At 39.6% G+C, this 12,979-nt stretch overlaps 1 protein-coding gene across 2 annotated transcripts in view; it reads right to left on the bottom strand.

Annotated features, from left to right (window-relative positions):
* Positions 1-12,979, bottom strand: part of uhrf2 (ubiquitin like with PHD and ring finger domains 2) — a 42,128-nt gene that overhangs the window by 19,671 nt on the left and 9,478 nt on the right. For both annotated transcript variants that reach the window (XR_012397023.1, XM_073935602.1), the window contains exons 2-4: positions 3,373-3,693; positions 705-976; positions 224-442 (exon numbers count right to left, since the gene is read on the bottom strand). Coding sequence is in view for 1 of the 2 variants with exons in the window: in XM_073935602.1 (XP_073791703.1) it covers positions 224-442; positions 705-976; positions 3,373-3,693 (812 nt within the window). In the remaining variant the exon portion in view is untranslated. The remainder of the gene's footprint in view (positions 1-223; positions 443-704; positions 977-3,372; positions 3,694-12,979) is intronic.

Below are 12,979 nucleotides of genomic sequence, written 5' to 3'. Positions count from 1 at the left end.
AAAACCCCTCTAAAACCAGACAGGTCAACCAGCTAAAACCAGCCTAGGCTGGTTTAAGCTGTTTTTTTCAGTAGGGTGGTATTGCCTGCAATCAAACACAAGTCAAAGTAAATTTAGAAATCACCACTTTGCTGTTCTATTCCTGTTTCCATACTGTCCCAACCTTATCTGATTTGCGGTTGTGCATATGTGTGTGTGTGTACTGTACGTGTGTGTGTTGTACCCCAGCAGTATGTTGACGCGGATCTCCTTGTTTGTGCGTGAGACGGCGTTCAGCGCTGTGATCTCGGCGTCGTACCAGAATCCCCGCTCCTCCGGCAGCTCCAGGTTATGGTTGACCATCACCACATCACCCACACTCAGCTGATCGAAGCGCAGCAGAGTACGGGCGCGCGGGCGCACGTCACTCACACTCATCTCTACCACACCGTTCTCTGGGTAGCTGAACACACACACACACACACACACACACACACACACACATAATGAGAATAAAGACAACCAGTAACACACACACACACACACACTCACGCACGCGCACACACACACACACACACACACACATAATGAGAATAAAGACAACCAGTAACACACACACACACACACACACACACACACACACACACGCACACGCAAACACACACACGCACACACACACACACACACACCAATAAACGCAGCACAGTGTGTGTGTGCGCACTTACTCTTCATATCTGATGTGGTAGGAGACGCGATCAGTGCTGCTGTCTGTGGTGAGTCTGTCCGCCGCCGTGCTGCTGTCAGTGTGTGTGTGTGTGTTTGTGGATGTTTGTGCTTCAGTGTCCAGTTTTCCATTGGTGTTTTTTCTGGGTCTGCCCACACGAGGCGCCGCCGAGTCTTTATTCTTTTGTGCTTTGCTGGCCGGAGACACTTTCTCTATCACTGCTTCAAACCAAGCGCCGATGCTGACGTCCCTGCAGTCCACCAGCTCATTCACCTGCGCACACACACACACATATATTACATACATCATAGGTTACTAACATTTAAGTACATATTACATTCACCGGCCACTTTATTAGGTACACCTGTTTAACTGCTTATTAACGCAAATTTCTGATCAGCCAATCACATGGCAGCAGCAGCTCACTGCATTTAGGCATGTAGACATGGTCAAGAGGATCTGCTGCAGTTCAAAGCGAGCATCAGAATGGGGAAGAAAGGGGATTTAAGTGACTTTGAACGTGGCATGGTTGTTGCTGCCAGACGGGCTGCTCTGAGCATTTCAGAAACTGCTGATCTACTGGGATTTTCACACACAACCATCTCTAGGGTTTACAGAGAATGCTCCGACAAAGAGGAAATATCCAGTGAGCGGCAGTTCTGTGGGCGCAAATGCCTTGTTGATGAGGCCAGAGGAGAATGGCCAGACTGGTTCCAGCTGATAGAAAGGCAACAGTAACTCAAATAAGCACTCGCTACAACCGAGCTCTGCAGAAGAGCATCTCTGAACACACAACACATCCAACCTTGAGGCGGATGGGCTACAGCAGCAGAAGAGCACACCGGGTGCCGCTCCTGTCAGCTAAGAACAGGAAACTGAGGCTACAATTCACACAGACTCACCAAAACTGGACAATAGAAGATTGGAGAAACGTTGCTGCTCTGATGAGTCTCCATTTCTGCTGACACATTCGGATGCTCGGCTCACAATATAGAGTCAACAACATGAAAGCATGGATCATCCTGCCTTGTATCAGCGGTTCAGGCTGGTGGTGGTGGTGTAATGGTGTGGGGGAGATTTTCTTTGGGTCCATTAGTACCAATTGAGCATCAACGCCACAGCCTACCTGAGTATTGCTGCTGACCATGTCCATCCCTTTATGAGCAGAGTGTCTCCATCTTCTGATGGCTACTTCCAGCAGGATAACGCAGCATGTCATAAAGCTCAATCATCTCAGACTGGTTTCTTGAACATGACGATGAGTTCACTGTACTCAAATGGCCTCCACAGTCACCAGAGCTCAATCCAATAGAGCAGCTTTGGGATGTGGTGGAACGGGAGATTGGCATCATGGATGTGCAGCCGACAAATCTGCAGCAACTGTGTGATGCTATCATGACAATATGGAGCAAAATCTCTGAGGAATATCTCCAGTAGCTTGTTGAATCTACGCCATGAAGGATTACGGCAGTTCTGAAAAAAAAGGGTCCAACCCAGTACTAGTGAGGTGTACCTAATAAAGTGGCCAGTGAGTGAATAATTACATATTATAGTTTGAACAAATTTTATCATGACTTGATAAAGCCTTTTGGAAGTAGCTTGTTTAGTTTTAAACAGTGATTGACTGACAGGCAGGCAGACAGTTGATAGATAGATAGATAGATAGATAGATAGATAGATAGATAGATAGTCTTGGCTTATCAGACATGAATTAGCATTTTATTAGCATGTTTCTAGTGTAATTTTAGCATGAATTAGCATGCTGCTAGCATTTTAGCATGAAATAATAATTATAATATACTGAATATATATAATATAACAAATATATATATATATATATATATATATATATATATATATATATATATATATATAGTTTTTTTATTATAAAATAATTGATTATATTCATAAATAAATAAACAAATACACTAATAAAATTAAATAAGGTAGCATGCATATAGTGTAATTTTAACATGAATTAGCATGTTGCTAGCATTGTAGCCTAAATATTAATTATGATATATTAATATGTTATAATAATATAATATATTCATATGTTTTCATTAAATTAATATATTCAAAAATAAACAAATTAATTAATTAAATAAATAAAATTGCATGCTTCTGGCGTAATTTTAGCATAAATTAACATATAGCTAGAATGAATTAGAATTAGCATGAAATGATAATTTTAATACATTGATACATTATAATAATATATTAATATATTTAAAAAACATATAATAGATTATATTCCAAAACGTATAAACTAATTAAATTAAATAAATAGCATGTTTCTAGCATCATTTTAGCATGAATTAGCATGTTGCTAACATTTTAGCATGAAACAATAATTTTAATATATTATTTGTTCTAGAAATATAATATATAGGCAAGGCAAGGCAAGTTTATTTATATAGCACATTTCATACACAATGGCAATTCAAAGTGCTTTAAATAAACAAGAATAAAAGAAACAAGTCAAAAAAAATAAATAAATAATAATAAAAATGCGTAAAAACAAAACAAAACATAAAAACAGGTAAAATGTGATATAAAAGAATGAAGAATATATGTTTTAATAATACAACATATTATAATCCAAAATAAATAATGAAATGAAATCAAAGAGTGATGTTAGCTGTAGAGTGTGAGCGTGTTCAGATTACCTTGAAGACTCCGATGCCGGGGTCGATGAGGAACGTGCGGCTGGATGTGGACGGCTGACTGTCGGACGCTGGACTGCAGGATTTGGACTCGTTTCCGTTGCTGTTTTCAACGGTTGCCGGGGAAACCACTTCTGCGGTGGGTGTGCCTGTGGGCGTGTCTGAGACAGGCGTGGATGTGGTAGGTGGAGCTGCTGTACAGACCACACCCTCTCCGTTGTTGAGGGCGGGGCTATCCGGTGGGTCTGTCTGAGAGCGAATCAGCAGCTGGACGATGTCATTCAGACCCACGTTATAATCAAACAGCGTCTGTCCATCTTCCATCTACAGGACAGACAGCACACACACACACACACACACACACACACACACACACACACACACACACACACCGTTATCAGCACATCACAGCTCTTAGATCTTATATGTGGACTAATCCATCATGTTTTACTATATATCACATATGATGCTGTTACATGAGTGTGTTTGTTCTTTGTGTGTGTGTGTTGTGTATGTTTGTGTTTTTGCTGCACAAGTGTTTACGCTCTGTGAATGTGTGTGTTTGATCTGTGCATGTGTGTGTGTGTGTGTTTGTTCTGTGTGTGTGTGTTTGTTCAGTAAAATGTGTTTTTGTTCTGTGTGTGTTTGTGTGTGTTTGTTCAGTAAAAATGTGTTTTTGTTCTGTGTGTGTGTGTGTGTTTGTTCTGTGTGTGTGTGTATTTGTGTGTTTTTTCTGAGTAAGTGTGTGTTTGTTTGCTGTGTGTGTTTTAGTTCAGTGTGCGTGTGTGTGTCTAGTAAGTGTGCATTTTTTTCTCTGTAAGTGTGTGTTTGTTCTGTGTGTGTGTGTGTGTGTTTGCTGTGTGAGTGTGTTTTTTGTTTCTATACGTGTGTGTTTGTTCTGTGTGTATGTTTTTGCTCTGTGAGTGTGTGTGTTTGCTGTGTGTGTTTTAGTTCAGTGTGCGTGTGTGTGTCTAGTGAGTGTGCATTTTTTTGTCTGTAAGTGTGTGTTTGTTCTGTGTGTGTGTGTTTTTTCTCTGTAAGTGTGTGTTTGTTCTGTGTGTGTGTGTGTGTTTTTTCTGTGTAAGTGTGTGTTTGTTCTGTGAGTGTTTGTGTTTGCTGTGTGTGTGTGTGTTTTTTCTGTGTAAGTGTGTGTTTGTTCTGTGAGTGTGTGTGTTTGCTGTGTGTGTGTGTTTTTTTTCTCTGTAAGTGTGTGTTCTGTGAGTGTGTGTGTGTTTTTTCTCTGTAAGTGTTTGTTCTGTAAGTGTGTGTGTTTGTTCTGTGTGTGTGTGTTTTTTCTCTGTAAGTGTTTGTTCTGTAAGTGTGTGTGTTTGTTCTGTGTGTGTGTGTTTTTTTCTCTGTAAGTGTTTGTTCTGTGAGTGTGTGTGTTTGTTCTGTGTGTGTGTGTGTGTTTTTTCTCTGTAAGTGTGTGTTCTGTGAGTGTGTGTGTGTTTTTTCTCTGTAAGTGTGTGTTTGTTCTGTGAGTGTGTGTGTTTGTTCTGTGTGTGTGTGTTTTTTCTCTGTAAGTGTGTGTTTGTTCTGTGAGTGTGTGTGTTTGTTCTCTGAGTGTGTGTGTGTGTTTGTTCTGTGAGTGTGTGTGTTTGTTCTGTGTGTGTGTGTTTTTTCTGTGTAAGTGTGTGTTTGTTCTGTGAGTGTTTGTGTTTGCTGTGTGTGTGTGTGTTTTTTTCTGTGTAAGTGTGTGTTTGTTCTGTGAGTGTTTGTGTTTGCTGTGTGTGTGTGTTTGTTTGTTCTGTGTGTGTGTGTTTTTTCTCTGTAAGTGTGTGTTTGTTCTGTGTGTGTGTGTTTTTTCTGTGCAAGTGTGTGTTTGTTCTGTGAGTGTTTGTGTTTGCTGTGTGTGTGTGTGTGTTTTTTCTGTGTAAGTGTGTGTTTGTTCTGTGAGTGTGTGTGTTTGCTGTGTGTGTGTGTGTTTTTTCTCTGTAAGTGTGTGTTCTGTGAGTGTGTGTGTGTTTTTTCTCTGTAAGTGTTTGTTCTGTAAGTGTGTGTGTTTGTTCTGTGTGTGTGTGTTTTTTCTCTGTAAGTGTTTGTTCTGTAAGTGTGTGTGTTTGTTCTGTGTGTGTGTGTTTTTTTCTCTGTAAGTGTTTGTTCTGTGAGTGTGTGTGTTTGTTCTGTGTGTGTGTGTGTGTTTTTTCTCTGTAAGTGTGTGTTCTGTGAGTGTGTGTGTGTTTTTTCTCTGTAAGTGTGTGTTTGTTCTGTGTGTGTGTGTGTGTTTGTTCTGTGAGTGTGTGTGTTTGTTCTGTGAGTGTGTGTGTTTGTTCTGTGTGTGTGTGTTTTTTCTCTGTAAGTGTTTGTTCTGTGAGTGTGTGTGTTTGTTCTGTGTGTGTGTGTTTTTTCTCTGTAAGTGTGTGTTCTGTGAGTGTGTGTGTGTTTTTTCTCTGTAAGTGTGTGTTTGTTCTGTGAGTGTGTGTGTTTGTTCTGTGAGTGTGTGTGTTTGTTCTGTGTGTGTGTGTTTTTTCTCTGTAAGTGTTTGTTCTGTGAGTGTGTGTGTGTTTTTTCTCTGTAAGTGTGTGTTTGTTCTGTGTGTGTGTGTTTTTTCTCTGTAAGTGTTTGTTCTGTGAGTGTGTGTGTTTGTTCTGTGTGTGTGTGTTTTTTCTCTGTAAGTGTGTGTTCTGTGAGTGTGTGTGTGTTTTTTCTCTGTAAGTGTGTGTTTGTTCTGTGAGTGTGTGTGTTTGTTCTGTGTGTGTGTGTTTTTTCTCTGTAAGTGTGTGTTCTGTGAGTGTGTGTGTGTTTTTTCTCTGTAAGTGTGTGTTTGTTCTGTGAGTGTGTGTGTTTGTTCTGTGTGTGTGTGTTTTTTCTCTGTAAGTGTGTGTTTGTTCTGTGAGTGTGTGTGTTTGTTCTCTGAGTGTGTGTGTTTGTTCTGTGAGTGTGTGTGTTTGTTCTGTATGTGTGTGTTTTTTCTCTGTAAGTGTGTGTTCTGTAAGTGTGTGTGTTTGTTCTGTGTGTGTGTGTTTTTTCTCTGTAAGTGTGTGTTCTGTAAGTGTGTGTGTTTGTTCTGTGTGTGTGTGTTTTTTCTCTGTAAGTGTGTGTTTGTTCTGTGAGTGTGTGTGTTTGTTCTGTGTGTGTGTGTGTGTTTTTTCTCTGTAAGTGTGTGTTCTGTGAGTGTGTGTGTTTGCTGTGTGAGTTTGTGTTTTTTCTCTGTGTGTGTTTGCTGTGTGAGTGTGTGTGTTTGCTGTGTGAGTGTGTGTTTGTTCTGTGTGTGTGTTTTTGCTTTGTGAGTGTGTGTTTGCTCAATGAATGTGTGTGTGTTTGTTCTGTGTGTGCTTTTGTTCAGTGAGTGTGTGTGTTTACTCTGTGAGCATGTGTGTGTGTGTGTGTTCTGTGTGTGCTTTTTTTCAGTGAGTGTGTGTGTGTGTGTGTGTGTTTACGCTGTGAGCATGTGTTTGTTCTGTTTGTGCTTTTGTTCAGTGGGTGTCAGTGTGTGTGCTTTTGTTCAGTGAGTGTGCATTTTTTGATCAGTGTGTGTGTGTTTGCTCAGTAAGCGTTTGTGTGTTTTTTGTTCTATAAGTGTGTGTGTGTGTGTCTGTGTTCGTTCTCTCTGGTTGTGTTTTTGCTCAATGAGTGTGTCTTTTACTATGCCGAATGCAGAATGACAGCACACACACACACACACACACACACACACACACACACCAGCGCCGCCATATTCTGCAGCTGAAGAGCAGCGGTACAGCATTACCACATCACTACTGCTGAATCACAGCGCAAATAAAGAAACACACACACACACACACACACACAAGAACACAAGTCCAGTCTATCTGTAAGTGTGTGTGTGTGTGTGTGTGTGTGTGTGTGTGTGTGTGTATGAGAAAGGCTTTATGTGTGTGTGTGTGTGTGTGTATGAGAGTGTTGCCATAGTAACCAACCAGGTCCCATCACACACAAAAACACACATTTGCGATGTGGATTTAGATGCGTCTGTCAGTCTGTCTGTGTGTGAGCGTGTGTGTGTGTGTGTGGACGCTGCGTTCGCGTCTCATTAGCATGAGAATCAGAGGTGCGAGATCTGCTTCCTGTTCTCCTGTTTCTCTCTGCTTTAATATGCATGATGGAGAATCCACAACACACACACACTCACACACACACACGCGCACTCACACGCACGCAGACACACGCACGCTCACACACACACACACACACACACACACACACACACACACACACACACACACACACACAGTCGCTCTGCTGTCGGCCATGTTGCTCTCCGTCTGCTGAAGCTGAATCTCACTCAGAGACGCTCAACAGATCGGCGAAACACAAACGCTCATCGCCACAGAAAACTAGCGCTCACACAGACCAACGATGATGACAACGATACACACACACTGAACACACGACAACTAATCGCACAATAAAATGAAGAAAATCTGAATTATTAATTAATCTGCATTGATCACATGACTATTCTGTATCATATTATTATTTATTAATAACTGTAATTAATTCATATTAATTATCATCATTCATTCATTCATTTTCTTTTTGCCTTTATCAATCTGGGGTCCCCACAGTGGAATGAACCACCAACTTATCCAGTATATCTTTTAAGCAGCGGATGCCCTTCCAGCTGCAACCCAGTACTGGGAAACACCCATACACACTCATTCACACACACTCATACACTACGGCCAATTTAGCTCATCAGTTCCACTATAGCGCATGTGGAGCACCCGGAGGAAACCCACGCCAACATGGGGAGAACATGCAAACTCCACACAGAAACACCAACTGTGCCAGCCAAAGGCTTGAACCAGCGACCTTCTTGCTGTGAGGCGAGCGTGCTACACACTTTATTCACATAGTTATCACATGTTACTGTGTTACAATTTCGATTTTAGCTATTATTAAAGTGATTGTTTTAGTTTAGCTCGCTATATTTTATTTAGTTATCATTATGGTTATTGTTCACACTACTGTTACAGTCGTCATTATGGTAACTGAAAAATAAATAATGAATAAATAAAGGTCATTGCAATTTTTATCGTCACTGTTGTTGTTTCACTTTAAATTCATTATCATTAGTTAGCAAATATTTATCGTTAACATAGTTACAATTCCTAATTTTACAATAATTATTATTACAATTTTAACAGCAGCAACAATTGTGACAACGATAATTATAGCAATGGGAATTGTAACAATGTAAACAACAAATATGAAGATACCTAACGATAAATAATAATTAGCGGTAACGGCAAGCAGCAGAAAAAACAATAAAGCAATGAGCCTCACGTAAAACGACATGAAATGTGTGTTTATGTAATCATTAACAGCCCTTTAGACTGTGTGTGTGTGTGTGTGTGTGTGTGTGTGTGTGTGGCTAAAGCACCCTTCATCTGTCTGTGAAACACAGTGACGCACAAGCATTAAGCTCAACAACACACACACACACATACTGGCTAAATGACAACACTCTCCTCTGAACACACAACCAGCCGTCGGCTCCACACACACACATGCGCTCTCAGGACAAACCACAAACTGCTTCGAACTTGTGTTTGAAGGTTTGTTGTGGAGTAAAGGAAAATGAAGATCCTCTATTTGCAGCTGGGCTCTGGCTGACGTCCACCGCTGCGTTACGCGGCGCCATTTTGAGCGAGCAGTAAAACGGCATGATGGTTATGTAAATCTACTGGAGCTCCAGTCAAGTTTAAAGACGGCCATGATTACTGACACACACACACACACACGATACAGGCCGCACGCTTTTGTGAGCGCATTTGACACTTTAGTGGAGAGTGTGTTTGTGTATGTGCATTTAAAAATACAAGAGCAAAAATTGGTTATGTTCGTAATCATGTAGTTATTGGTTATATTTATTAGAATTGGACTTTCTAATTGGACTGTCGTTATAAAGCTAACTTTGTGTGTTTGTGCCAATGCATTCTTGTCATTTTTTAAAGCATAGGCATGTGTTTGTGTTAATGCATCTGAGTACATTCTTACTATCTCAAGAGTAAAAATATGTTTGTGAATAAGTCTCGTTACAGAATTGCTCGTACATTAAGTATTGTTTAAACTGGGAAGATTATATATATATATATATATATATTAGTAAACTGAATCTATTATTGATGTTAAATAAAATAATCAAAATGATTGGAAACATTTGATTCTGTTACTAGTGGTTTAGAGCTGACAATAACAGACTTGACGATAACGGAGTTGGCAATAAAAGAGTTGACGATAACACGCTTGACAGATCAAAATTGGTGGTAAAGAAGTTGACGCTAAAAGAGTTGACGATAACACACTTGACGATAATGGAGATGATGATAATAAAGTTGACGATAAAAAAGTTGATAACAAATTTGACGTTAACAGGCAACGATAATAGAGTTGACGATAACGCAGTTGACGATAACGGAGTTGACGATAACGCAGTTGACGATAACGAAGTTGACGATAACAGAGTTGACGATAATGGAGTTGACGAAAACGGAGTTGACGATAATGGAGTTGATTATAATGCAGTTGACGATAACACAGTTGACGATAACGGAGTTGACGATAGCGGAGTTGACGATAATGGAGTTGACGATAACGGAGTTGACAATAATGGAGTTGACAATAACTAAGTTGACGATAGAGTCAATGATGAAGTTGATAATATGAAGTTGACGATAACACAGTTGGTAATAACAAAGTTGATGATAACAAAACTGATGATAAATAAAGGAGTTGATGAAAACGGAGTTGAACGATTGTAGAGTTGACGATAATGGAGTTGATGATAACGAAGTTGACGATAACGAAGTTGACGATAACGGAGTTGACAATAACGAAGATGACAATAAAAAAGTCAATGATAAAAGAGTCGAGGATAACAGTTATCAATAACACAGTTGACGATAACGAAGTTGACGATAAAAGTGTCTTTGATAAAGTTGACGATAACACAGTTGGTAATAATGAAGATGATGATAACAGAGTGACCATAACAAAGTTGATGATGACAAAACTGACAAAAACAAAGTTGACAATAACAAAGTTGACAATAACAGAGTTGATGGTAACGGAGATGATGATAACGGAGTTGTCGATAGTGAAGTTGAGTATAACGAAGTTGACGATAACGGAGATGATGATAACAGAGTTGTCAATAATGAAGTTGAGTATAACGAAGTTGGCGATAACAAGAGATGACGACAACAATGTTGTCGGTAACAAAGTTGAAAATAAAAAAGTTGTCGGAACACAGAGTTGACGATAACAGAGTTGATGCTAATAAAGTTGACGGTAACAAAGTTACCAATAATGAAACTACAGATAACAAAATTGCCGATAACGAAGTTAATGATAAGAGAGTTGACAATAACAAAGGAGTTAACGATAACAGAGTTGACGATAACAGAGTTGACAATAACAGAGTTGACGATAACAGAGTTGACGATAACAGAGTTGACAATAACAGAGTTGACGAAAACAGAGTTGACAATAACAGAGTTGACGATAACAGAGTTGACAATAACAGAGTTGACGAAAACAGAGTTGACAATAACAGAGTTGACGATAACAGAGTTGACGATAACAGAGTTGACGATAACAGTTGTCGCTTCAATAAGATGCTTTCGTTGTTTGTGTTAATGTATTTGAGTGCATGTCTGTATTTTTTCCAATATGCAATTATAGTGTGTTTATTTATGAGCATCTGAGGGCACTCTTGTATTTTTAGTTTTGATAATATGCTTACATTCTTTGTGCTTACGCATGTGTTTTTTCAGATTTTCAGAAATATGCAGTAGCTGTTTGTGTTCATGCATCTCTGTGTACTCCTGTATTTGTTTTAGTTCGATATGCATCCACCACTTGTTCGTGCACGAGCGTTTGATCACATTAAAACTGTTTGGAGAGATTAAATAATATGTGTGTGTTTGTGCGTGCATGATTGAGTCCATTTTTGTAATTTTGAGAATGAGAGAGCTTGTGTTTGAGTGTGTGTGTGTGTGTGAGCATGCTTTTTCCCTCCGACAAAGATGGAAAATCAAACTAGCCGAGCAGGGGAATGTACGCCACTGCAGAGCCCTGCATGGAATTATGGGATATGTGTGGAGACGCCCCGCTCCCGCTCCCGCTCCCCCTCCCCCACCCCTCGTCCTCCCGCCAGTGCAGGATTGAAGGAAGAAGGAGGAAGTAGGTCACGTTCAGACCCAACACAAACAAACCAACTTACAAATCTAACTCTGTTTACTAGCTGTACTGCGGTAAAACCACCCGCTCGCCGCCGCTCACACACTCGCACAATTACAGCAGCTCCACTAATTAAACCAGAGAAAAGTTGTCAAGTCGCTGGCGGCGCACACACACACACGGTTCAGTCACGCTGCACACACAGGCCCAGAGAAATGCACAAGCGCTCGACTGCGGAAAAACAGCCCGCATTTCAGCCTCAGATCTACTGAGAACAACCAGGAGTACACACACACACACACACACACACATATGTACACAGAGAAACACACATATACACATAGAGAAACATGCACACACACATGGAGACACACACACACATATATAGATAGAAACACACACACACACACACACACACACACACACACACACACACAGCAGAATCTACTTTCAGTAGAGGCTTTCAGAAGCATCTGTCAGCTTTTATTAGAGCTAAAACACATTTACTTATAATAAATAAACATTTACAACTTCATAAAGACCAGCAAACTCTTTCATTTCATCAAGTAAAATATATAAACATTAAATATGATTAACAAGCGCAGCCAATAATGGAGTTGACGATAATGGAGTTGACGATAACGGAGTTGACAATAATGAGGTTGACGATAAAGAAGTTCAGCATAACAGTTGATGATAACAGAGTTGACAATAATGGAGTAGACGATAACAAAGTTGATAAGAGTTGACTACAATTACGTTGACAATAATGACGTTGAGGATAACAGAGTTGAAGATAACGAAGTTGACGATAACAAAGTTGACAATAACAGAGTAAATAATAATAAAGTTGACCATAATGGAGTTGATGATAACAGAATTGAAAAGAGATGACTATAACGAAGTTGACGATAATGAATTTGAGGATAACAGAGTTTATGATAACAGAGGTGATGACAATGAAGTTGACGATAACAAAGTTGATAAGAGTTGATAATGAAGATGACGATAATGGAGTTGACGATAACAGAGTTGACGATAACGGAGTTGATGATAACAAAGTTAAGGATAACAGAGATGACGATAACAGAGTTGGCAATAATGAAATTGACGATAAAGGAGTTGATGATAAAGTTGACGATAACACAGTTTACATTAACAGTTTATGATAAAGTTTATGATAATTAAGTTTATGATAATGGAGTTGATGATAATGAAGTTTATGATAATGGAGTTGATGATAAAGTTGATAAGCGATGACTATAACGAAGTTGACGAAAATGAAGTAGAGGATAACAGAGTTGTTGATAACAAAGTTGACGATAACAAAGTTGTTTAGAGTTGACTAATGAAGTTAAGGATAAAGTAGTTGATGATAACAAGGGCCGCGTTTACACTGCCGAGTTGGCGATAATGGAGTTGGCAATGTTGGCGATAATGGAGTTGGTGATGTTAGCGATAA

The sequence above is a fragment of the Danio rerio genome, chromosome 21, assembly GCF_049306965.1.
Source record: "Danio rerio strain Tuebingen ecotype United States chromosome 21, GRCz12tu, whole genome shotgun sequence".
Lineage (NCBI taxonomy): Eukaryota > Metazoa > Chordata > Actinopteri > Cypriniformes > Danionidae > Danio > Danio rerio.
Note: the sequence above shows the minus strand (reverse complement) of the source record. Positions and strands in the feature narration are given on the sequence as shown.